Source organism: Folsomia candida, unplaced genomic scaffold, assembly GCF_002217175.1.
Source record: "Folsomia candida strain VU population unplaced genomic scaffold, ASM221717v1 Fcan01_Sc001, whole genome shotgun sequence".
NCBI classification, from domain to species: domain Eukaryota; kingdom Metazoa; phylum Arthropoda; class Collembola; order Entomobryomorpha; family Isotomidae; genus Folsomia; species Folsomia candida.
Window position 1 is genome coordinate 4,086,151 of NW_019091193.1, and position 26,437 is coordinate 4,112,587.

A 26,437-nucleotide genomic window follows, 5' to 3' on the forward strand; every position below is an offset into this window, starting at 1 on the left:
TGGTTTTCCCTGACATCATAAAATTTATGAGTTGAGGGAAACCCATCAATACAGATATAAGTACATAACTGACATAAATACATATTTAGAACGTATATTAGACTTTTAAAAACTAATCGTAAGATATACGCAAATCAACCCGCATTATTGAATTAATTTATTATTGGAAAATCCGAGAAATAACAAATGCATATTCATAAAACAAAATTATGTAACTCCAGTGTTCAATCACGCCTCGGATTAAATGTGTCAATGAAGTGGACCAAGCATAGCTGACCACTAAAACTGGAATTTCCCCACTCACCGAGCAACAATTAACGGCTTATCGAACCCCTTCCACCAAAAATGATATAACTTTTAAATAAAGGATCGAATTCTTATATCCTATCATATTCATCCCTTCTGGTATAAAAGCGCTCCAAATTCCCCACTTCCTCACACTGCTCCAGAACCATAAAATCCAGTAGTACCTCCAATCAGCTCCACCATGAAGTTGCTTCTCGTCCTCGCTGCCACCCTGGCAGTCGCCGCCGCCGGCACTGTCGACCCAGCCCTCAACCTGGCCATTCAACAAGGTTCCACCGAGGCGATCCTTGCACTTCCCGCAATCGTCGACCAAGTCCAGTCCAACCCATCGCTCTTGTCCCTCTCCGGTGATGCCAAGGTGTCCGCCCTCGTCGCCTCCCTGCAAGGACTCACCTCCGCTGCTCAGGCCCCCTACGTCCAAGTCGCTTCTTCCCTCGGCCTCGAGACCCAGACGTACTGGGGATCCAACATCATCCACGTCAAAGGCTTGACTTCCCAGACTCTCGCCTCTTTGGCTGCCACCCCCGGAGAATTCACCCTCCGTAAGCCAGTCACCGTCCGAATGACCCCATCCATCGTTGAGACCAACGCTACCCAAAACGCCCAATGGGGCGTTGCCAAAATCAGGGCACCCGAAGCTTGGGCGCGCACTCAAGGGGAAGGTACCGTCGTTTGCATCATCGACACCGGAGTTAATCTTGGACACGTTGCGCTCGCTGATGCGTACGGAGGTGCCTGGAGCGACCCGTACTACAACACGGCCGGACCAACTGACCAACAAGGACACGGCTCCCACTGCGCGGGAACCGTCCTTGGACGTGCAAATGGTGTCGGTGTCGCCCCTGCTGCCCAGTGGGTCGCCTGCCGTGGACTCAACCACCAAGGATCTGGAACTGAGCCTAACCTTATCTCCTGCGCCCAATGGGTCTTGACCGCGAATCCCAGACCAAACATCGTCTCCAACTCGTGGGGCGGCGGTAGTAATAATCCGTGGTACAACCAGGTTGTCTCTGCCTGGCGATCGGCTGGAATCATTCCAGTTTTTGCGATCGGAAACTCAGGGCCGGGATGCAGGACGGTCATCTCTCCCGGAGATCAGCCCAACCTTATCTCGGTCGGAGCCACCACTGACACCGACGCCATGGCGACCTTCTCTTCCCGAGGACCCAACGCAGCAGGAGCACTCAAACCAGAAGTCTCCGCACCAGGAAACAACATCGTGTCTTGCGGAACTGGAGCCAACAATTACGTCACCATGTCCGGAACTTCAATGGTGGGTTACACTGAATATTTTAGTTTCTGAGTTATTGACTAATTTTTTAAATTTACTAATATAGGCCACCCCCCACACCGCTGGAGCCATCGCTCTGCTCATGTCTGCCAACCCAAGCTGGGGATTTGACGAGATTTTCACTGCCCTCACCACCACGCCAGTTCACCCAACCTTGTCCAACGCTGACAGGAATTGTGGACTTCCGGAAGGTGGAGATTTCCCAAATCATGCCTTAGGTAAGAGTTGTCGCCATTATTGACATGCAATATCCGGACAAGAAACGTTATTGTACTTTCACTAATTTCAGGTCACGGACGTATCGATGTTGCTGCTGCTCTTGGACTTTAAATTGACCGACCACAACTGCTTTTAAGCAAACCAAATTATTTATTTCAAAATTGGAATTATGTTATAAATAAAATTTATTTTCAAAACTAATCAACTTGACCTTCTAAGGGAAATATTTGCATAAATACACGTGCATGCATATTTGCATACATATGTACATATTCAGGTTATCATGATATATATATAAGATGTATTTAGGTATTAAATATATACATATTACATATTTGCAACAAGTGAGCATTCACTTTAATAAAAATTTACACTGCCGTTTGACCCTGAAGAAGCGACCACCGTGTTGCAGGGAGTTTTTATGGCGACCAAACTGTATGCCGCGACGAGTAAGAAATTATCGTTGTATTTTGATGATGAGAATGCGCAAGAGTTCGTGGGGCACGGGTTCATCGGAAAGGGGCAAGATTTGATATTTAAGGAAATTCATGCCCAGTTTGTGACCTCGGTGAGAAAATATTTTGATTTTAGCGCAGAATAAAATTTTAGCGTGAAAAAATACTTATACATATTACAATTTACTAAATAATAAACATTCTTCATGTCGCTAATTAATAAAATAACTGAAAAAAATGGATAATCAAAGTTGGAATTACTTATTTTCTTTGCACATGTTGTTATGTCGGATTATATGCCCATACTTTCAACTTTGGTTTATCTGGATCGAATTTGTGTCAAGTATAAAGTCAAGAGTGAAGTAGTAGTCTCATTTTGGGAACAATGTTACCTGGAATTTTTAACCGAATTAATAAAAATGTTGGAAACTTTGGACATGTGGCTCATTTTATGACGATTTTATGACTCACATCTTGCAGTATTAGCGAGAGAGAGGCAAGTTGAGAAACTGACAAATCGAGTATTTTTGTGAGATGAATGAAATTAAAGACGTCTCATTTCGCCTCGCCGCTACCGTGTCAGTTCCTTTCACATTTACGTTTAGAAATTTAATTAAAAGCATAATCTATTCAAATGATGACTGATTTACATAATGTTTTTTCTACATAAATACATGTAAATACATATGTGTACGTATGTATATGTATGTATATGTGTGTATTTATGTATGTATTTGTGTAAATGCCAGTTAAAATTTCTGTTAAAAATGTATGCATTGCTCTCCACACAGCATCAATTTCTCATTTTACTTGCATGTAATAGCACATATGCCTTGTGAAAATTATTAATTTCCATATGCACTTGTCAAATTTATTAGCAAAAATATAAGAAAATTGCACCATTTCGAATAAAATATTATTTTATTTTACAACTAAAGTAATAAAAGATAAAACTTATGTCGACCAAATATTAATCCTACTTTTTAACAAGTTATATATTTTTTCAACCGTCCTAAAATCTCTCCAGATTAATCATCTCCCCATAAGAAATGGTGCCGCAGACATCATCGCGTCTCTCCCACTGCTGATAATTTTCCCCGTAAAGTCCGTAATTTTATCCCAGGTGGACTTTCTATTCAAATTTGCCTGCAATCTGCGCTCATTTTCCGCATTGATAAATCCATACAATTGTGCTTGCCTTTGATCGTTCGCGTTTTGATCCGCAATAAACCTCTCGTTTTCCAACTCCGCTTGCAATTGTGCCTTTTGAGCTCGAATTGCCTCCAAATTGGCCAAATTTTGGGCGTGCAGTTGATTTTCTTCCATCTCAAGTCTTCTCTCCGCTAAGGCATCCGCCCTGTCGTGCCTCGCCTGTTCGAGATCGACCTGTTTTTGCAGTAATTTTTCTTGTCTGTCAAGCTCCTCTCGTCGCGCGGATTCCGCTTCTCTCTGCTGCATGACGGCCAACATTTTGTCCTGCATTCGGGTCCCTTCTTCCGCCATGATTTTGAAAATGGAGGCGAATTCTGCGATGGATTCGTACCCACCGAGGCCGGCGTCACTGCCGGACACGGTGTGTTGTCGATTCGCCCCTGCGGCCGGGTTAGCTGCTCGAGTGATAGGGATGTAAACTAGGGACGCGTTGAACAGTTGGGTCGCCGCGAGCTCGATGAGGTCAGCCTTTTGAGGAAGTGAGGCTTGTCTAACGAGCTCGGAAATCGGGAGGAGTTTTAAATCGGAGGATAACATGATGGGATTGTAGTGGACGGAATCTCGCCAATGGTCAATGTCCAGGAGGGACGCGTAGGTTGGGTCTCCACCGGAGAATGTGACCTTGTGGGTGACGTCGGCATAATTTAGAGAGGAAATTTCCTTGCCGATCAGGTTATCTGCCAATTTTTGCACGATTTGTGCCATGGATTCCGTAAGTTTCGTGTACTGCTCGGTTTTTGTTGGGGGAAGAGAGGGCGAAGAAGGATCTAGAGTGACCTCAATGGTTACTCGCCCACCGCCAAAGGCAGAGGTGACCACGTGGGTGCCGTACTTTTTGAAGAAGGTGTCCCACTGTGAGAAAGAGGCGAAATCAGAGGTATCCAGGGCAGTCAGGGATTCAACGGTGGAGGCGAATTCTTCCGAAATTTCGACCTCTGCTGCGCTTAATTTCATGTGGAACATGTGATACTCTAGGACAGCTGATAATTTTGGGGCGTCAGACAAGGAAAGTTCGTTCTCTTCGTCATTAGTTTGCATAATGTTATAACCATCCTTTAATTTTCCCGAGTGAGAGATAATTTCCGGGGGAAAAGTGTCCTCTTCAAGACCGAGATTTTTGAGTCGTTCGTCGACATATGAGTCTCTCGATGGCAGGATAAAAAACACATTTTCCATCCGATTGTACAACTCTACCTTGAAACTGCTCGGGATTTGGAAGTTGATTTCACTTGGGGTGACATTACTCACGGTAAAAACTGGGGTCGGTAGGACATCATCATTAATTAAGTCGTACCCGCAGCCAACGAGTAATTCCGTAGAGAGGACGGGAAGTGATAAATTAAAGGAATTTTGCAGCAACGCGGACGACGCCGGGTTGAGGGGGATATCTTCAAAGAATTTCAAAATTGCCGCTCTCGTCTGCGGTAATTGAGCCTGGGTTTGGATATTTTTGTGAAACAGGGCTCTCTGCAGGTGGCTGAGGACTCCAGGAAAACTGGATTTCAGTCCGGCATCTAACTTTGCGTAGGAATCTGCCAATTTCTGCGAGACGGGCGAAGAGGTCGACGTGGTATCGAAAGAGCTCAAGGTTCCCATGTACTTCGTAACTTTGCCATTCGAGGGGTCCACGAGGGGGAAGGTTTTGCCGAGAATGTTGAAATAATCGGAATTTTTGAACCCTACTCGTATCACAGCTTCCCCAATGGGATCTCCACTCGTCACCAGGGAGCGTTGCATCTGACTGAATAAATTTTGCGGGTAGAGGTCGCCATTGGGCAGGGCGTAAAAACCGTTGAGACTTGGGAGGTGGAAAGCTTCCGGTTTATTTTCTGCCACCACGATGTGCACCGGTTTTGGGAGGGTGCTAAATTCTTCGATGACCTTTCTGACCGCGGTGATTCGCTCGGTGGGATTTGTAGTGATGGACGCAGTTTCCGACATGAAATGGGTCAAGACAAAGATGACGTTGGTGAATTTGGGGTCGATTATCCTGTCCTTGAAGAGGTCAATGGTACGGAGCATTTTGACGAAGGAACTGCCCTCCCCGCGGAATCGGTTGTCATTGAATTTGGCAAAGATGAGGACAATGTTTGGCTTGGAGGTGGCCAGGTCGTCGTGGGAGTCGAGGAATTGTTCCAGGGAGGCGAGGAATCTGGAGTCCTGCGTGATTCCGCGAGTATCCGAAGTGCCGGGAGTGTCGATGACGCGAAGTTCGGAGTTGGAAATGCCCAGTTCGTCGAGTTTGAGGCGGATTCGGAATTCGTGAATGTCCGTCGTGGTGGAATGGACACCGCCGACTTTGGTGATGTTGGGGTGGTCGAAAAGCATGTTGACCTGTGGAGAGGTATGGAAGAAATTATTATTATGGGAAAAATGTCACTAATTTTAATTAATTTTGAGGAGGGTCACTCACCGCGGAACTTTTACCACTTCCGGTCGTCCCCAACAGCAAAATGTACGCGTTCCGTGAGCTCCTTTTATTTTTTAAGGATTGCAGTGCGGAAATTACGCCGGGATGATTTTTCAGTTCATCTTGAGATAAGAGGGAGAGCAGTTCTGGCTTCGATTTTGGGATGGAGATTAATTTTGGATCTGCATGGAAAAACATCTACATAAATACATGTTTACATGCAGGTACATAAATACAAATATAGTGCAGTAGCAAAGTGACCCCTTGAGAGGTCGGCTAATAAAGTATCTCGTTAGTTAAAAATTAATTGTCCACATACGAAAACAGAATTAAAAAGTTGACACATTCGTTCGAGACTTATGTATGAAGGACAAATCGATCGCAGTTTAACCTTCCGCTAATTAATTAAATGATTATAAAATGAATCAAGTTACTCGTACATTTCGAGGCCTGCTCGGAATCCTGTTTAGGCAGCCTCCTCTGGACATATGAAGAGTTGCAGTGACACTTATAATTCACAATTGTTGAATTCCACACACTCTGTAAAATCAAATTTACATGCGTAATTATTGCAAAATTTTTACATTTTTCGTTTTTCTTGACATCAAATTACCTCGACTAAATTCTTCACCGTGAGATTGCCAACCTCCTCGAGAATATTCGACACGGTGATTTCTTCGAAAGTAGCATTTCCCGTGTTGAGCGTTAATTCGCACCCCCTCCGAACAATGAGGGAGGCCACGGCGTCCCTCCATTTCGGAGGAAACTGTCGAACCACCCCGTCCTCCTCGGGTGGGAGCGAGGTGAAATATGCGTCACAATTGTCGCACTCTTGACCCAAGTACGCCCTCGCGCACTCACGGTTTCGTAAAATTGCGTTGGAACATTTGCAGACCTTTGGAAATGTGAAATTTTAATTAAGCTGTTGCAAATTTTAACAAATTGAAAACATCAGTTTAACCGCTAAGTATTACGAAATATGCAAAAGTCCGCAAAAGATAAAGTTGGAAAACGATGAGATTTTTGTTCACAAATTTTCCAGAGAAAACAAAACTTGACAAGTTTTCCGAAATGTGCACCATTTCATCGGAATTTTTTGAAAGAAAAAAAATATGGTATTTTTGTTCTCAAATTATGGTCGTGTTTTTAATCATTTAATATTTTATAATTTCGCAAATTTTTATTTAAATACTTACCTGCGGACACGTGCACGCCGCCGACTTTGGCGACAACGCCATTCCGTCGAGATGATCCACATCGCTCGTAAAAAGAAACTGTTTCCCTTTCATGAAAGTCTTATCGGCGAGGACGAGATGGCAGCCGGAATGGATTTTTAGCGACATTGACCCATTTGTTGCTGTTCCACCCGAATGAAAGTATTTTGATCGTGCATAACTCAAATCCGCAATTTGTTCCGTATCCCTCAATTGTAGGGATTTGCCTTCGTGGTCAGATTGGAAATAGATTTCTGCACAGCTATCTTTTTCCGATACTTGCCAATCTGAAGTGGCTCGGGGTAAGAATAAGGAGATCAAAATTATGGAAGGAAATGCAATTTTGGTAAGCATTTTGGCGAAATATGGATCGAAATATGCAAATATTTTGAAGATGCTGTTTATCAAACTCGACCATTAGTTTGGAAAGATTGAGTAAAACTGTCTTTTAAAGCTTTAATTTTCATGATTGTTGGTCAGATTCCATTTTCTGAGAGGTAAAGCAATTTCCTAGTAGCGATGAAATTCTTGGTAAGTCTTATCAATTAGGCATCAATTCCATGAAAACTTAATTTCCATTACAGCGAATTTGCACCATTTATCGCCACTTTAGTCAAGTTTTATCCATTGCCTGGAATGAGCCAGAGAGGCCAATAAATTGACCCTCATTTACCCCATCTTCAATCATAGTACTTGTCACTTGTGTATTTATGATGAATGTTATCCGCTGAGCAATGAAGCAAATACCATCAGTTCCCATGTACATCCAAATAATTTGTTTCGTATTTCTAAGTAGCAAATGTAAAAAAAATCGTATATCTGAAACAATGTAAGGATTCAAAACTTAAATCAAATTATAAATAAATTCAACACTAGTCCTCACGATTTTATAGCCATGACCCGTATGTAAGATAACAAATATTGTTAAAGAGATGAGTTGGTCATGATGTACACTTCGTAATTTTCTCTCTTAACTTTGCCTGATGAAGTTAAGTGTGTAAGTATGTGAAATAAAGCTCGTAATAAAGTATTTCAAGAATATGCCCTCCGATGCCTATGAAATTACTTCAATAAATAAATTTTATTTTTAAACAGAAATTTTTACCTTTAGAACCATTTCGGAAATAAAAATTAAAGGCAAAAACTATTGCACAGAGATGTGCTTATCCACTTTCGTGTATGATAACACTGTTATCGATGTTATTTCATTTATAGTGCTAAACTCACTCCTTTCAGTAGCGAGAGAGAGGCAAGTTGAGAAACATTGAGAAACTGGCGAATTGAGTATTTTTGTGAGATGAATGAAATTTGCATGTCTCATCTCGCCTCGCCCGCTACCGTGTCAGTTGCTGTCACATTAAGGTTTGGAAAATTAATTAAAAGTACTTACTATATATTTAGCGCATTGTTTTCAAATTACTCGAGGCATACATGTAAGTTACCATCTATCAATTAACACAATGCTCATAACGAGGTCTGTAAACTGTAAATACATAATTCGCATGCAAAGAGTCGAAGCCTTCATAAGAATTTCTTTAAAATGGATTTATTCATAAGAATATTCGTATGGTCGTTTTTTCAAGAATAAATTTATGCTGAAGAAACTGATTTTTTGCATTAGGCAAATAAAATTAGTCTTGCAAAAGTATGTAAATTTCAAAGCAAGAGACAATTTAGGAAAGTGGAAATAAAAATGGGATGAAAAATTGAGACGAGTCTAGTAAGGCGAGATGAGACAACTCAATTTAGGACTATTAATATAATCAAATTAATTTACCTTTCAGTAAAATAATTGTCGTTTCGACTTGATTGATTTCTCCATGCAGTTTTATTTTTGTCGAAGGAAGATGGGGCCGTGCATACCGGATCTTCTCAACCTGTTGCTTATTTCGCCGAATCCTACCCCCTCTGGGTGTCTACTACTATTTAGTTAGTCATTTAGTATCTGTAAGATAAGCGATATGACATGACTCCTTAAATTAACCACGTCCATTATGCACTGTCCACTATTAGAATCAATGCAATTTTCTGCCCGGGACGCAAAATCAGCTGCAGAATGCAGAATGCAGATTGAGCAAAATAAAATAAACTTGAAACTTCAATCTTTTCCTCGCCTGCAGATCAATAAAGTAATCACTAATTGAATGCATTACATTTAATCAAGGTAAAGTAAATTTGGAGCCACTATAAATTAGTATTCCAAGTATTTGTCTTCTTCTTGCAGATAACTTCGTGGTCGTCATCAACGAAGGCCACACCAAATCTCGGCTTACCGTCACCTATGCACGGATAACCCTCGCTGTCTAGAGATCCAACTATGCCGAAGTTATCGAAAAACAAGCTCCGATGCAGGCAACAATTGCTCGATTATAGCAATGGGAGACGTCTACTGAAAGGTATCACGATCTAACAAAAATTACTGTTCTTACCGCACACAATAAGCGATACTTATCTAGTTTAACTTGTCAAATTTCAGCTGCACCGCTTCACTCTTGCATTTTGTGTTGCACCCCCACTCGGAAAACTTATCGGGTGGTTGATGGCAAGAAATTGGTGGAGGCGAAAGGCGCCCGAATTCTATTTTTGCTGCAAAAAATACTACAATTTCCACCCGACCGGTGTTCCGACTTGGAGGCGAGATACGGTCATCCGACAGAGTGGGTTGTCCTGTGTGACACTTGCGACACCGTGGTGGCCAAGGGGAAGGATTTGTCCGAGAAAATGGATCATATTTGCGCCCAGATTCGCCAACTTCAAGCTCGGATTGACCAACATAATACAAATTTTGAGACACATCGCGAACAGTTTAGCCAACTTGAATTTACTGTAAAAAATCAGATCATAAAAGTTAAAGAGGAGCTTAGAGAGGAGGAGGAGGTAGTAGTAGAAGAAGTCGGTCAGGGAGACCAAGGCAAGATTATTGAAGGCATTGTTAAAGAAGTGCGTGCTTATTTGGTTCAAGGTATGTATTGATTAATATTAATTCAAATTAAATTAAGTGATTTTAATTAAAGTTTGATTAATGTTTTCCAGGCGAGGGTGGGTATGTTTTTGGTGAAACGGTGAGCGAATGATTAAACTGATAATGAATAAATGAAAATGGCACAATAATTTCTAAAGACTAAAATATCTACATGTTTTTTACAGGGTAGAGAAGAAGACGAAGAAGAAGTCGATTTTGGAACGATTAAGGTCGAAGAGAGTGTAGAGATGGATACTTACCCTATTCTAGATTTTGAAGATGCTCTTCTCGGAGCGGAAATTACCCCGGATGCGGATGATGATGATAATGCTGACGATCCGCTTAAAATAGAATTAGATCTGGATTATCGTCATTCTCAGAGGGATAAAGGTGAAGATGACACAATTCACAAGGAAAAAAGTACAAAGTCAAAACAACTTGTGAATGATGACGTGACAAAGGTAATGGTAAAATTAATTACAAAATTTGAGCCAAGGTCGCCTGTGTTCGGAGAATTAGTAAAACAATTTTATAATATTGCATCGTTTTAAATTTTAGGCTCCATCAACACCCATAAAAGCCACACCTCCCGCAGAAGAAACTTTATACCACTCCCCACAACTCTACATCCCTTCCTGGACCTGGACAGACTTTGTCAAATGGCGCACTGATCTCCTTCGCAATATCGACGAGGCAAAATCCACCAATTTGGGAACTCTCCCACCCGCCCTACAGGTCCCCACACTGGCCTGGTTGGCAGAAAAATATGCAATTTCCGACTTCCCCTGCCCTCACTGTGTCAAAGTCTTCGTCACCTTTGAAGGCTGGTCGCATCACGTGACACCCTGTGAAGAACGGAGTCGCCGACCTGGATATAAATGTGGCCATTGTCTATTTAACTTTCGGGACGCGAGATCACTAGAAGAACACTTACGAAAACTACACGTCCCAAAGAAGCACTTAACTTGTGCCGGATGTAGTGAAACTTTCGTCTGTATGACGTCCTTTAATTACCACGTTTCTGAAGAGAAGATCTGTCTCGAAAAAGCCATCGCGTGCAAGACATGTTCCCAGCGGGGACGGCAGCCTAATTATTTCTCGTCACGAGAAGCTCTAGAACTTCATGAAAATACGAGACATCCGCCAAATCATTTACTGCCGTACGCATGCACTCAATGTTCGAAACGATTTAGTAGCGAGCATGTAATGAAGGCACATATGGTCAGCCTTCACAGTCCTGAGGAAGATCTTGTCGCTGTGTGTGAAATCTGTGGAGCTAAATTGAAGGGGGCAGCCTTGCTAAGGTGCCATATTGCGAGTGTGCATCAATCCAGAGAACCCGGAGCGAAGAGATTCATTTGTGATGTGTGCGGAAAAGGGTTGATTTCGAAGAGTAAGTTGACTCGACATAAACAAATCCATATTCGACCGGAAGACGCGCCACATTTGTGTTCCGAATGTGGCAAGAAGTTTCGACTGAGGGAGTATTTGACCATTCACATGAGGTCGCATGACCCCGAGAGGCGAGGACAGTACAAGGGGAGGCCGAGAGGATGTCCGGAGAGGAAGGGAGTGGCTGGGGCGAAAATCGGGCGACCGCCGGTGAATGAAAAGAAGGGAGATGAACAAGAGCCTGGTGAGGAAGAACTGGATAATTCATAATTAAATATGTAAATACAACAAGGATGTAAATGATGGTAGTTGTTAATTGCTGGGGCTAATGATTTCCATGAATTTGTAATTAATATGTGATTATCAATGAGTATAATTTATGTAAAATGAATCTGTTACAGGGTAGAGTACAAATAGCTTACAATGCACATGTCAGACATGTTTCGCACGGATCTTCATGATACTAGCACTAAAATCTCAAGGAACTAAACACAAACAATAGTTAGTATGAAATTTGAGCACTTCTGCAGAATTCAAAAAGTTATGAAGGTTTTAAGTTTGCGAAAACGCGTATTTTCACCATGCGAAACTATACAGAGTTCACCTCTCTGCTGTCCGATTTTCTCCTGCGCTTCTCTTCACTAGGTCATAGGTTTGCACTCAAAATTTGATTAATTAATTTCCTAACCAAGTTCTCATCCGATTTTTTATATTTGACTTTTACATAATTTTTTAACACTTATTAATGTTTAAAATGGATTCAACTAACTTCTTATAAGTGGAAATTATTTTTCAAAATTGGTTCAGTCAGAATAATGGATTTTTATTTCTTTCGCGTTGAGGGTCTTTAAAGATTTAAAGACAAGAGTCAAGACAAGACAAGATTTAAAGAGATATAAAGACAAAAATCTTATGACTTTGTGTGATGCTGGCCCTTATCACACAGGGAACTTGGTATGTTTGGTTTTTTATTGTCAAATAAGTTTACAAATATAAATATGCAATGTGAAAGAAATTTAAATGAAAATCGATCCTATTCTGAACAAATCCTTAAAAAATTCCACTGATAACAACTTAATTTTTATTTTAAATATTCAAAAGTGTTAAAAAATTATGTAAAAGCCAAATATAAAAAATCGGATGAGAACTTGGTTAGGAAATTAATCAATTAAATTTTGAGTGAAAACGTATGACCTAGTGAAGAGAAGCGCAGGAGAAAATGGGACAGCGGAGAGGTGAACTCTGTATAGTTTCGCATGGTGAAAATGCGTGTTTTCGCAAAATTAAAACCTTCATAACTTTTTGAATTCTGCAGAAGTGCTTGAGTTTCATACTAACTATTGTTTGTGTTTAGTTCCTTGAGATTTTAGTGCTGGTTTCAAGAAGATCCGTGCGAAACATGTCTGACATGTGCATTGTTAGTCTTTTTTACATTTCACGTCACTCCACCACATTATGTAGATACTTGTATTGAATCAGGAATCCATTTATTTATTGATTTGTTAAAATAAAATAATTTTGAATTCAAGACAAGTTTTGTTACTGAACTTTTGTAACTCTATTTTTAATCAAAATTCAATTTGTAGCATCACACCGTTCTAGCGCGATACCAATAAATCTACCTCCTAACAAATCTAACGCTCTTTTCGAGGGTTCAGGATTTGATGATGATATTCCCCCACGCCGTTTACTCTTGTTCGGATTGATGAACAACCTTTTCAGTGAGACTTGGTTATCTTCGTCATCTTCGTCAGAGTCGCCCACGTGAGAAAATTCAGATTCATCCTTATCATCCAATGAAGAAGAATCGTCAATGTAATACACGGAGGATTTGGTGGTACTGGTTGTACGACGAGATCGGGTGCTGCTTTTCTTGGGAGAGACTGGTTTCCGTTTAGGCTTACTTCGTGCAGATCGACGGCGTGACTTCTGGTTGTAATCTTCGTCTTCATTCGATTCGTCGAAAGATTGTTCATCATCATCTTCATCCTCGGATTCTTGTCCTTCATCGTTTTCACTGATTTCCTCTTCTTCTCTAGCAACCCTGGTTCGCTTCCGATATCCGGTCGAGGAAGAAGTCTTGACGTATATTTTCTGCAACATGTCCAATAGCTCAAACACAGAGCTGACTTGAGTCCTGGCCTTGCTCGTTTTTGCCACATCGTGCCTCTGATAAATAAATGCATGTGTATATAAATTCCAAAATCTAATCTAAATAAACTGATTGGTTAATTAATTAGTCACCTTATTAATTGCCACGCCGTGATATTTCCACATGTGCCACTTCTTCCTCTTCTGACTAATCTGGAGGCCACAGTGGTCACAAAAGGAGGTGAAGTGGATAGGAAAATGCTTCCCAGTGATGTGCGACTTTAGCCCGTCCTCCGTCGAAAAATCCTGCGTACAAATATTGCAGAGGAAACGTTTCCCATTTTTTAGACCCTCCTCGGCAATGTTCACCGTCTACAAAACAAAATTCAATTTTTTAAACCTATAAATCAAGTTCTTCCATTTTTTTAAAAAACAAATTACAAGATTTCAAGAAAAAACTAGTATAATTTACAACCTCAATCTTTTCGGGATCGAAGTTAACCTCAGGATGAAATTGTTTCACGTGCCGTTTAATCTGCGCCATGGTCGTAATCGTTTTTGGACACGCCGGACATTTAAACCTCTTCATCCCCTCCTCGCTGTGAGCCGATTTAATATGACGCTCTAAAGAATGGGCGTACTGGAATGTAGTATTGCACTGAGGACACATCACCCTAGTGAAGGCGTTGTTTTTGTGCGCTTCTTGAATGTGAGTGACGACGAATTCTTTACTCTTGTAGTTTTTCATGCATACTTTACAGGTGTAAATGGTGACGGACTTTCCGCTATGCTCGACCTCTGTGGCGTGTATCAATGATTCCAAAATTTCTGGGGTTATGACCTTTTTGGCTGGATTATGTTCTTCTTTGACGTGTTTTGTCCGCATCTCTCGTGTCACGAATAAACTCGGACAGTGCGGACAGGCCAAGGCTCCTTGTGCATGGAAGGAATGGTAATGATGAAACTGGGAAGCGGTGAAGATTTTTGGGCATTCGGGACAAGAAGTGGGGGGATCATTGGGGTCATGCAAGGTCGTATCATCTACTATTCCAGTGGCGGAGGGGATGACGAGGGCGTTGAGGGGGGTGGAATGGACAGCGTTCATGTGGAGAATCAACATCGCCTTGCTGGTTAAAATTCTTTGACAAATTTGGCAGTAACGTTTCATGACTTGGTCGTAGACGAGGTGGACCTGGTGGAAGGAGTGAGATGTCGTAAAGTGGCAAAGTTGACAGAGGGAGGAGGAAGAGGATGTAATGCTGTGGGTGGAATGTTTGGTGGATGCGTGCTGCTCTTCTTGATGGGTATGATTAGATGTCGACGGGGGGATCGAAATCTGCCAAAATTTACATAAATTATAAGTCTACAATATTGTATTGGGGTTCAATTATTCTTTGAAAATTGGTAACCTTATCTTTTACGACTTCGAAATATTTAGCGAGATCATGATCGTCGAGGCAGTGCTTTCTCAACCGGGCCAAAGTTAGGAACGATTTTGCACAGAGTTCGCATTTGTAAGGTTCCGCACAGTGATACATTTCCGGCTCCATCGCCTTCGATACCTGGTAAAAAAAGATGTTAGTCCAATCCATTACATCCATTAATTAATTAATTATCCTTACAGGCGGCTCATTAGGATGACATTGTTCTATATGATCCACCAACTCAGAACCCGACTTGAACTCTTTCCTACACCAGAAGCAAGTCCGGCTCGAATCACATTCTTCAAGCTGTGAATTTTCTGCTCCCTCCTCATCAGCGATAAATCTATGACCTTTTTTGACATGATTTTGTAGCCATTCCAGTGACGAAAATTCAGACAGACATGTAGCACACTTGTGGACATTTAAAATCGAAATGTTAAGCGGAGCGTCACTTTTCGAGTTTTCGACTCCAGGATGGTCATGAGGATGGAAAAGGGCGACATGATCATCCAGCTGCTCCCTTCTCCTCAACAAGACGCCACAGTGCTCACACTCCCATCGTAAATGGTCATGCGTCGACACGTAGTGGTCGATGAGGGTGGAGAAGGACTTGCAATCGTGGTCACATTCAAGGCACACAAACAAAGAGGAACGACCCGTTGTGCTGCGTGAGTCAAGGGTCAAGTACCACTAGAAAGTCAAATTAAGGATCAAATATTACATAAAATATATCTAAAAAATTATAATTAATTAACCAACCTGTTTCGTTGCCTCGGGATGCTTCCTCTTAAAATGGTTTGATAGGCTGAACTTCCCGAATAGCAAATTGTTACACTTTAGGTCAACCTGCTTCCCAACGCGGGCGCTGAACGGGCACACATATTTGACTTCATTTTTGACCCAGTGGTTCGAAAACAAATGCTCACAGAGACGACCCCTGTCAGTGTAGACGAAATCGCAGATAGGACAGGTAAGCTTCTCTTTCGACTGGTAGCTCGGTTGCGGTTTCTTGTCCTTCTTTTTCGATTTCTCATCCTTTGTCTTCTTCTTTTCCACTTCCGGTTCGGGATGTCTCTTTTTCAAATGTGCCTTGAAAGCGGCCTCTTCACTAAAGACTTTATCACAGTGGGGACATTTTGGACAGAGATTGGTCACATTTTCTGGGAGTTTCGTTTCCAGCATCTTCTGGACTGAGCGTTCCAGTGGGCAAACTGTCTCAGGTGGAGGTGGGTCTACTGGAGGTGGGGGACCAAGAGTAGCCTTTCGTGCCTTGCTCGCCTTCCTGGCTCGATTCCCCCAATAGTCAGTATTCGGAGGGTGTTTTCGTCGACAGCGTTTCAGCGAATCTTTGACCAACTTGGTGGAGCGAGATTTATAACTCGACCCACGAGGACGGCCCGGCTTCCGTTTGGTATTTTTGGGTTGCGAAGAGGCGTGAGAGGAATAAGCATCGGCGACGTTTCGATAGGCGACGTTAGATGACCAGTCGTTTGTGTTAATGGTGGACAAGTGTTGCTGATAATTGCCAGATATCGACGGGTAGGACGAATTAGCCTGGAAAGTACACCATTTAAATTAATTAATTATTTATGCTAATTATTAGTTAAGTTAAACTGTTACTTGTTCTTGGTGATAACCGTGTTGTGGTGTTGATAAGGCTACCCATCCATCAACTTGGACCTGTCCCAATTCATATCGAGCCGGACTCGCAGCCCCCATAAAGTGCTGATAGGCGCGATGCTGCGGCTGCTGTTGCTGGACGTATTGGTTTTGGTTGAGGTAGTTATCATCATCTTGCGGTGGAGGAGAGTACGAGCCGGCGTTAGGCGTCCAGTCGTCGTCACTATCGTCGTCGTTGTCGACATGATATCGACTTTGCTGTTGTTGTGGGGGAATATATGTAGGGAGGAAATTTGCAGTTTGTTTTGTATTTAGTGTCGTCTTCTTTCTTGACGGAACTGACGTCGTCGCCATCGATGTCGACGGACTTTTCTTTATCCGCCTTCTTCTCGGGCCTTTGATAGCCCTGTTGGCCTCCTTGAACTGCTTTTTAAATGCTCTCTCCCTCATTTTCGCTTCCCATGCGACCACACCGGCCGCGCGTTCGGCGTCAAATTTAGCGCGATCCTCTGCCGAGATAACGCCACCCCCACGCACCTTCGCTTTACGCTCCTTGTGACGCAAATTCTCTTTAAATCTGGCCTCCAAACTGAGCTCGTTGTATTTCTTGGCCCTCCGTGTCATGTAGAATCGTCTATCTTCCAAATGTTTACCAACAATCGATCCAAATTCTCCCAGAAAAGTGTGGAATTCTTTGAAGTTTGTGGTTGCCGAGGATTCCACGACCTGAACCGCTGACGACGACATGTTGTAACTGATCTTGCTTGTTTTCGTCAAAGTGAGAAATCTTCCCAACATTTTACGATACTTAATTATTTCTTCCCTAACTTTAGCTCTGCTCGATTCCGCGGCCAATGTCCAGTATTGGATGACCGGTTGATGGTCTGGGTGCGTCAGTGTGTTGGAGAATTCGGTCGGATTCTGAGTGGCAACGAGGCTAGTGTGGATTTCATACTCTTTTTTCTCCATGCGGCATCGTATTCGGAAGATTTCTGCATGACGTGACTTTTTTTCTTCCGGGGTGAGCTGAAAGGAGGCTGTCGCATTTGGGGTTGAGGTCTTCCCGACCTTGGTCGCTTGCGTCTTATCCTTCTGACTTTGTGGTTCGTTATCTTTTAAGCGAGCCGCGATCCGGGCGCTCCTCTCGGTGAGAGATTCCTTGCTGTAAAGTTCTCTCTTTTGACTAAGCCAGACTTCTGCGTGTTTGATAAGCTCCTTCTTTTCGAGGATAACTTGGTCAATGAGGCTTTGACGTTCGATGTCAATCAAGTCACGACTTTGGGAGTCGTCCGGTTTTTCCTCCATCCAGCGGGCACGGCATAATTCAAGTTGTAATTCAAGTTGGGTGGCGCGTTCTTGTTTCCTGATAGTATGGATTCGATGCTTTGGTTGGAATCCGGAAGTGGTGTGGGAATTGGTCAAGTCGTCGTCGGCCGCAGAGACGGTGTTGGCTATCCAGTCTTGCATCTCGTTGTTTTCTTGGATGTCGGCAGGTTCTGGTTTGACCATGACGACTTCGAGAGAGTTGCAAGCCGAGCCATCGTGATCGCTACCATTATTAGAATTATTGTCATCCTCATCACGGGCGTAGTCGCTGTCACTCGTATCATCACCAGCAGGGTAATTTGAAGTTTGACCTTGAGCCGGGGTTAAGGGTCGTTCCAGGGATGGAACACCAGGGTCCAATTCCAGCTCGACGGCTTCTGTGATGAGAACCGATCGAACGTGTTCGAATTCTAACTGGAGCTTATGGATGAGCATTTCCTTGAAGAGCCAATCCTCTCCGACTTCAGGTGACTGGAAGATAAGATGCCAAATTAACTGGAAAGTTTCCTTCCTTTCATAATTTGTAAAGTAATTCTAAACTTCCAGCTCAAAACTACATAATTCATTACTCACAACGTCTTCCAAATTTTGGGGTCGATTCTTCTTCCACTTTTTACTGGTAGGGTCCCACTTTTTCTCAGTCTCGGTGGTAATAAGGCGGTCAACCTCATGGCGAATAGAACGAACTACTTTCTCCCGAGGAGTGTAGGTCACAAGTGGACGAGAAGTAGATAGATCTGGGCGTGCTTCTGAATCATTGTTCCCCTGACCCAGATTTTGCGTACTTTTCTGCAGAGCTCTCTTCTTCCTGACCCTCTCACGGTCCTTTCGTCGCCTATAATCGGCCCACGTCTCGCCAGGAATCGAGTCAAGATCCGGTCCGTCATACGGCAGATTTTCCTCCTGGTAAGGATGCAAACAAATTAAGCAATTAACGTTTGTATATATATGGTCAGGCAGGGGAAAGTTTATAATTTGAAATGAATTGATTTGGCAGACCTCCTGCCTCTTAATTCTCTTTCTGATGGCTTCCAGTTTCAAATTTTTGGCACTGACTGATCGTTTACGTCTGGGATTTGTTCTATTGTCGATACTGGAGGCAGATCTCGATTTTGTTGATGTCCTCCGGCGTTTTCTTGGTGTCTTTTTTGGTACTTGAATTAATTCATCAGATTGGTTCCCGTCCTATTGGAATAAGTAACAATTAAAATATTAATAACTGCTATGCAAATTAATTTAAAAATATAAGCATACATCGTCAGGAGTGTACTCGGCGTCATTGTTGTCTTCACATTCTGATTCTTGCAATTTTACTATTGGATTTCGCAAGACGGCATCTCGGTAGTCGTCGCCACTCCCTTCCTCTAATTCGTCATCGGTATCCTCCTCCTTTTCGATCTTGATGTGCTTCACACGTGCTGGCGAAGGTCGCAATCTAGACAAAGGTGTCGCGGTTTCCTAAAATTTGAGACAAGAAAACATTTCAATTATAAGAAATAATTTGTGTAAGAAATTAAACCCCATTTAGTTAGCTACAACTCGTCCTCACCTTTTTCTCACCGCGACTCTGTCTCTTCCGTTCGCGTTCCAATCTTCGGCGACGATCCGCCTTGGTTTCGCCAGGCAGGGCGTCATCCTCTGTCGCCAACTCGTTCTCCTCCTTCAATTAAAATTAAGAGCAACGTTTTTAATTCATCGTTACAAATTATTTTTAAAACTTACCCGTTGTCTCTGCGCCTTTTTTAGCTCCGCCTGTGACTTGGTCACCTTTGGAGGCATGATGACCACTAGAAATATAAGTTCATTTGATTATGTTAATTAAATACTTATCCCCAAAATTGGCAAGTATTAATATCAATTGAATCCAAATTAATACAAGATAAAATAAATTTAAGTTCTCACCTAATTTTGACGTTGTATTTCATCTAGAAACGCTGGAATCCGAATTGTGAGCACATCGTACCCAATACTGACAAATGTTTAAGTTAACTTCAAATTAGTTAATTCTACTCACATACTAGGTATTAATTATACATACAAATTTAATTTCAAAATCTTCAAACTTTGAAAATTTCAGAAAGTCTGCAAAAAATAAATATTATTGTGTGAGAAGTTGAATGGTTGGATTCCGCTCCTCAATTTTCTCATCGATGCCCCAAAACTTTGTTCATCTCACTTTCTCCGCGTCCACGTTTCATGGATTTTGCTGACATGGAAATCTTATTTTTATTTTTAGACGGTGAAGTGTATATAAAAAGGTGAAGTGTACGTGTTAATAGACATGCTGGCTGTATTCAAGGTAAAATTACTTAGTGAATGATTATCCCATTTAATACTATGCAGCTTTTTAACGAGTTTGGCAATTCATTTAATTTTAATCAGTGCTAATTTCTCGGGTGTGACACTCGTCACGCTCACGAATAATTATGAGAAACGAGTAGAAAACGCTACATTTTCATGGCCAAGTGTATGTATTTAGGCGTATTTATTCTTAATACTTTTTAAGTTGACGTATATATCTTTCTAAGACGTAAATAGATATGCATCATGAGAATTGTTCTTCACCTAATAATTTTATTAAAACTTGAGATAATATAAATATAATCAAAATTAATTATAGTAATTGTACCGTCCGTAAGTTCATTTGTAGCCTTCAGGTTTTTCATGAATCCCATTATATGTAGCACTATATTTAGCACCTAATTTACCCATCACAAATTTAAAAATTTTAAATAAATACACAACTCAGTCAATAGGACAAAGGGACCCTCGACTATTTTTGCACGCTTTAATTTTATTTTCAAATTTCACGTATTTGTGGCAGTGTCTCGTCGTAGTCGTATATACGGACAAGGTGATATGGGGAGCTGCGATGTTATATTTAGTCTCAATGGGTACATCGTCAAATTAAGAAAATTCCGGGGTGAAATTTCGTGTTCCCATGTAAATTTGTGTCATTATCGTAATAATATAGGAAAAGCTGTTCGAAGTATTGTTAATTCCGTTCTAACAGTGTCAGTCTTGTGGCAAGATTCTGATTAAATGTTCTCACGGGTCGAAATGTAAAGTTGTTGGTGTCGCTTCACTTTTTCTGTTATACATACGACATGTCTAATTTAATTCCCGTGTTGTTCAAAATGTTGTATAACGACAGGTTCCGTCGTCATGTCTTCAATTTCCGTGGTGTTCTCGATAGGGGTAAAATGCTGTATAGTGACAGGTTCCGATGCATAATTTCTTGCCGTGCTGGTGACAATATATTCCTTATTTCCTCTTTGTGTGCTAGTATTATTAATCGGATCGGTTAGTTCTTTATTCAGTTCATTCCAATAATTATCGTCGTCTGACTCGGGGTCAACCGTCTCGCTGGTTCCTGTACATATGTAGAGTCAAATATTTAAAAAAATTTAATTATCTAAATACATGTACATTCATGTACATATATCATACTAACATTCAGATATATGGATATATACATATATGCAAAGCATAATTATGTACCTGTAGAATTTGTCTCATTCCTAGAAGTTTGCACAATTTCATGCTGAACAATTGGCACGGGTTTAGCTTCATCCCATTTGTACGGTGAATACGTCATTTCTGCGATATCAAGGGTGCAGTTATGCTCGTCTGAGCCGTCGCTGCAGTCAATACTTCCGTCGCACTCCTTCCCTTGTGCGATGTATTGAAGATCGTCGCAGAGAAAGCTGCCATTCACTTTGAATTCGGTGCGGAGCACGGAATTAATCCAAGTCGGAAATACGGATACTTTAGTAAAAACGCCAGGTGGTGGTGGTTTGAAGAGGTCTCCATCTTCGTCAACCAAGCAATCCGTGGCATCTTTCCCGGCGGAATTTATGCCGCAAAGGACGTCGACACATGCGTGCTGGGAGCTGGCCCCAATATCTGAATAGGCCTGCATCGATGGTCCACAATAGTGACAAACGGCACCAGACCCAGAGTCACCTACAGAACATACATACATACATCATTTTTAACATCTTTCGAGTATTACACTGAGAGGCTTTTACAGTTAGGCAGGCAGGTACTGATTCCTCGATATTAAAGTTGTTACCGCTTGGTATTAAAATCATACCAGTCTGCAAAAATTTCCTACCGACATGGCAAAACTTTAATACTGAGCTATTACTTACTACGCTGTATTATCTGTACTTATCAATACCACTTTTGTAGAGTTATATACATATGTATGAATACCGCTTGGTATTATTTTCGATTTCTAAGAGTGTACATAAATATATGTGTGATGACTTGATGACGCCATTGCCAAAAAGTTAGTTCATTCGTTAAAAAAATAGGTTCAGTGTCCTCACCTTCGCAAATCATTGTTTTAGTCGACCTCGCACAAAACATGACTTGCTCATTAAATCCACTCCAGTAAGCGAGACCACGACGACACTCAGAGCTTGTGATGATTGACATTACGCCGGATTGAAGGGTGTCAGGTGTGACCGCAATGGAATTGCCTTCCAGAAAAAATTGCCTGGAACGATTGGATCCCCATCCGAACACGGTTACATTTCCTATAAAATGGCACATGTAAAATGTGTAAAGGAAAATGTAATAATTTTTTAATAATTATTTAATAATTTTGAAATCAACCTTTAAACTGTCTGTTTCGACTAGGCAGCCGAATTGGGTGGACGAACCGGTTTATTCTTAATGGCGCTGTGAGTTGAATGAGGGCGATATCGTTTTGCAAAGTGTTCTCATCATATCCGCCATAAACTCGGAGTAACTTGACTTGACGGATTTGTTCTGTAACGTCACGCAGTTCGAGACTGTACTCTCCCGCGACGATGCGAATTTCACGCGGCATTCGTGGGATATTTAATGATGGCAGCTCGTTACCACGATTCCGACGGTAGAGACAATGCGCGGCTGTTACGATGGTGAGCGAATTTAGGATTGATCCTCCGCAGAAATGTGCGTTCGCTTCGTTGTCCACCAAACTTACTTGGTGGGGGGCGTAATGGCTGAATCCATTTGCAACTCGGGGAACACCTGAAAGAGACAAAGTGTAATGATTGTATAGACAAAATGCAGGTTTTTAACTATAGTTGCAGGGAGAAAAGTGGAGGAAGGTGAAGGATTTAGATAAATACAACTGATTTTATAATATGAATGCAAAAATGCAAAATAATCATGCAAAAATTTACGTTTTCCTTGCGTGCACAAAGTGGCAACGAGTATGATGATAAACGAGTGAAAAAACTTGAAATTCTCCATTTTCTTGAGTTCAGTATTAAGAATATTATTTTAAAAAAACGCTGAGAAAGAACACGGCCAAAGCTCATGGATTAATAAATTTGTTGGATAAAGTTCTTCTCCTTTGTATGGGTTATTTATTGACGGGATTTGGAGGGATTAGGTGTTTGTGTGCTGTCTTAAAGGGTTTTGTGTGTCATCATTTTGCAAATCATGGTTTACTCGCTTTTTTATTAGGTGTGAGCACCTGTACATTTACATGTGTAGATTCTCAGTATTTAATTAGCACTGTTTACACGATTCATTATTTATTACCAGGTAGAAGACGGGTGACGCGATTAAATGTAATGTATTAACGCACTTCAATTTGGCATTACTCGGATAGATCTGAAACCTTCAGTTTCATCGTAGAATTGACGTTGCTAATGTGCCATGTTTAACTTACGGTTACATAAGTTTAGACATTACAGATAATGTGACGTATTGGAGAAAATGTGGACAAAAAAAGCTATGCAGGAATTTTTAAGGATGTGTGTATGTGTCATTATTGAACTTTTGAGTCATAATTAATTTTCTGGACATTTTTATGCTCGAGTCGAGTGGATTCCTGTTGTCATGCTGTGATGTATTAGAACTTGCGAGTGAAAGCGCACAAGATTACGTCTATTTTAGACACTTTGTACCGGCCGGTAAGCGTGCGTGTGTGCCGTGTGATATTGTCGTGGATAAGTTGTACGTCAATGTATGTGCAAATGCTATTGGCTAGGATGTAATAAATCAGTTATAATTATATTACGATAAATGCGTCAATATGTTTATTAATAGATAACTATGATCATTTTGATTTTGATCCTGTAATATGTACATACATACATACAAGTACAGAGTGCGAATCAGTGTATACAGGCAATAGGGATGTATCTAGTTCTCAGAATAACCGAATATTTATTTCTGAATTGATTTATAACTTTTAAAATGTCGCATTAGCATCCAAGCGGATGGACTAATGGTTACGTATACGTATGTAGATGTGTACATATTTACATATGTGCTTCCGTACGTCTAGACAACCGTAAGCGATACTTTACTAATGTCACCCTATTTTTAACCCTTTGAAGTTTGACGTCAATTATGCACAAACAAAATATGTGATCGGTTTGGGGTCAATGCGTACTTACAAAGTATGTAAATAGCCTTTCCATGTTAATTATAGCGTGGGCATGTGTGTTACTGTCATCTAAGGAAGTAGAGGTAATTTTTTTTTTGAAAACTGATGTAAATACCTATATATGTATGTATGTACATACATATGCCCGTTCCGAAACCATTATTCTACGCAATTTCAATTAAATTATAAATATGTAGCAAGAACAAGTTAATAATTTGAAAAATAAAATACTTAGTTTGAAACTAAATGATGAAACGTAGGTTACAAGTAAATATAAATATTAAGTAATTTGCAAATTTATTTAAAAAGAACACCAACCAGTTATAAATACATATTTGCTACGCAATTTATATACATGCATGCTCAAGATTAATTAATTATTTTTTTGAACAACAGTGCATTAATTCAGATATGCTTTTTTTATGGGCTTATCAAGATAACAGATATCTCGGTCAGTTAAATATGTATGCAGATTATATATATTTAGCTATGCAAATTATTTGCCGGGTTCGGGTCTTAAGCGGGTTCGGGTAGCACTCCTGGTACCCAATTAGCAACAAAGTCTTCAACGACGGAACAGCATTTTTGACTTCCTGGACATTTTGACATCAACTCCATTCCGCGGCACGTCTCCTTGCACACCGTCGTTGGAACATACATACCGGTCAATGTTCCCCTGCACCGCTCCCCATCTCCAGCTAAAACGTAAAACATGTCACTTACTTTTATATTTGAATATTAAGAAATTGAATTTCGAAAAATTATAAGTTTTAGTTTTCACAAAATTAACTTATTTTTGTACCTTGGCGTTTAGTGATGACTTTAGCGTGGGACTGCATGGATAGCAACGACACGGTCAGGACGACGATGACGATTATGATAAACTTGATATTGGAGTGTGACATTTTGGCAAAGTTTCTGAAATAAAAAAAAACAGAATGGAGTGATTTATTAAACTCTACTTTTTTAAACTGTCGGTATGGATGAAAGTTTAATTAATGGTAATGTGTGCTATGATATTTTTTTAACTATGTAGGTAATTAAAACTTACTCTCGGAAATAGACGTGTAAGGTGTTGCTGCTAAAGGGTGAGTGTTGCTTGAAAAATATATGTACAAGTGAGTTTTTTTAAACTTATTGGATAAACGCTACTTTGGTGGACACTGGTTTGGATATAAATAAATATGAGCATACATACATAATTATGAAGGGTAAGAATTTTTCAGTCTATTGTATGCATTTTATTTTTGACCCTTTCAAAAAGGGTTCTCTTATTGATCCTTGTATTTAAATTTCGTCACGATTAGTAGCACATAAGTGTCGATTGTTAATAAATTTGGAGCCCTTTACCAATTAGACCGTCTCCCTGCCATCGTAAATCGGTTTATTTATGTATGTAACCTAACTGCACAATTTTAAAATGCCACATTGTAGGAATATTCCCTGGCTTAGATTTTAAGGGCAACCATCATAACGGGATACTTTGCAATAGACAAAATTAAGCATAGACAATAGACAAAGTTTAAGCCTTCCCAAGTTGGATTCCAATAACAGAAGTAGGACATACATAAACATTATATAAGTATGTATGGATCCTTGCCAAAAAAATTTGACCAATTTGAGATGTCAAGACTGTGTTGGCATATGTAAATATGTATACATATGTCACTGCAGGAGGTGATCTTCAAAATTGCATACATATATGAAAATACTTTATGCCCTTATGTATGTGGGGAGATATGCAGATGTATATGTAGAAAAATACATGTATGTAAATAAAGAGCTATAATTCTGCTATATTTTAATCCTATCTAGCTAAATTATATGCATGTGTACGTAACAAGTGAATAATTTTAAACAAAAAAGAAGCTCACTCTCTAACAATAGGTTCGGTGTGAGTTTTAGGTGGCCCGACCAATGTGCAAAGACAAATGTGCAAAGACGTTTGTGCAAACGATAAATGTGCAACCTGACAAATGTGCAGCCCGATAAATGTGCAAACGATAAATGTGCAACCGATAAATATGCAGGAATTTTTCCAACAAATGGTGCAATATATCTTGATATAATTTAAACATGAAATCAAATTACATCTCCTCAAAAACTTAAATTTGAAAC

At 40.7% G+C, this 26,437-nt stretch overlaps 5 protein-coding genes and 1 long non-coding RNA gene across 9 annotated transcripts; 2 read left to right on the forward strand and 4 right to left on the reverse strand.

Annotated features, from left to right (window-relative positions):
- Window positions 1-449: 449 nt before the first annotated feature.
- Window positions 450-2,014, forward strand: LOC110851545 (bacillopeptidase F). The gene is made up of 3 exons (XM_022099408.2): window positions 450-1,579; window positions 1,644-1,815; window positions 1,887-2,014. Exons 1-3 carry the CDS (start codon window positions 488-490, stop codon window positions 1,925-1,927), a joined length of 1,305 nt encoding a protein of 434 aa, XP_021955100.1. The 5' UTR covers window positions 450-487; the 3' UTR covers window positions 1,928-2,014.
- Window positions 2,015-3,173: 1,159 nt separating this feature from the next.
- Window positions 3,174-7,693, reverse strand: LOC118434782. The gene is made up of 5 exons (XM_035849016.1): window positions 7,090-7,693; window positions 6,507-6,788; window positions 6,334-6,433; window positions 5,897-6,075; window positions 3,174-5,817 (listed from the first exon to the last, which is right to left on the reverse strand). Exons 1-5 carry the CDS (start codon window positions 7,459-7,461, stop codon window positions 3,304-3,306), a joined length of 3,447 nt encoding a protein of 1,148 aa, XP_035704909.1. The 5' UTR covers window positions 7,462-7,693; the 3' UTR covers window positions 3,174-3,303.
- A 1,404-nt stretch (window positions 7,694-9,097) lies between these two features.
- LOC110852437 (zinc finger protein 652-B) lies at window positions 9,098-12,994 on the forward strand. 4 transcript variants are annotated; one of them, XM_022100518.2, is made up of 8 exons: window positions 9,114-9,271; window positions 9,332-9,503; window positions 9,584-10,069; window positions 10,141-10,169; window positions 10,255-10,530; window positions 10,628-11,705; window positions 11,863-11,892; window positions 12,884-12,994. In XM_022100518.2, the coding sequence occupies exons 2-7, from the start codon at window positions 9,425-9,427 to the stop codon at window positions 11,865-11,867; spliced, it is 1,953 nt and encodes a 650-aa protein (XP_021956210.2). In that variant the 5' UTR covers window positions 9,114-9,271; window positions 9,332-9,424; the 3' UTR covers window positions 11,868-11,892; window positions 12,884-12,994. The 4 variants fall into 4 exon arrangements, 1 of the variants encoding a protein (XP_021956210.2); XR_004834239.1 differs by having other exon boundaries at window positions 9,098-9,236; window positions 10,628-11,863; XR_002548127.2 differs by having other exon boundaries at window positions 10,628-11,892.
- On the reverse strand, window positions 12,927-20,036 carry LOC110852427. The gene is made up of 13 exons (XM_022100500.2): window positions 19,825-20,036; window positions 19,645-19,709; window positions 19,472-19,582; window positions 19,177-19,380; window positions 18,922-19,107; window positions 18,496-18,825; window positions 16,597-18,393; window positions 15,736-16,530; window positions 15,175-15,666; window positions 14,962-15,114; window positions 14,028-14,888; window positions 13,706-13,924; window positions 12,927-13,630 (listed from the first exon to the last, which is right to left on the reverse strand). The coding sequence occupies exons 2-13, from the start codon at window positions 19,699-19,701 to the stop codon at window positions 13,037-13,039; spliced, it is 5,799 nt and encodes a 1,932-aa protein (XP_021956192.1). The 5' UTR covers window positions 19,702-19,709; window positions 19,825-20,036; the 3' UTR covers window positions 12,927-13,036.
- A 334-nt stretch (window positions 20,037-20,370) lies between these two features.
- On the reverse strand, window positions 20,371-23,336 carry LOC110851630 (serine protease nudel). Its single transcript, XM_022099517.2, has 5 exons — window positions 23,103-23,336; window positions 22,546-22,947; window positions 22,257-22,466; window positions 21,424-21,888; window positions 20,371-21,295 (listed from the first exon to the last, which is right to left on the reverse strand). Exons 1-5 carry the CDS (start codon window positions 23,170-23,172, stop codon window positions 21,039-21,041), a joined length of 1,404 nt encoding a protein of 467 aa, XP_021955209.1. The 5' UTR covers window positions 23,173-23,336; the 3' UTR covers window positions 20,371-21,038.
- Window positions 23,337-24,602: 1,266 nt separating this feature from the next.
- Window positions 24,603-25,499, reverse strand: LOC118433789. Its single transcript, XR_004833578.1, has 3 exons — window positions 25,371-25,499; window positions 25,122-25,237; window positions 24,603-25,017 (listed from the first exon to the last, which is right to left on the reverse strand). It is a non-coding gene; the product is annotated as an uncharacterized LOC118433789 (long non-coding RNA).
- Window positions 25,500-26,437: the final 938 nt, after the last annotated feature.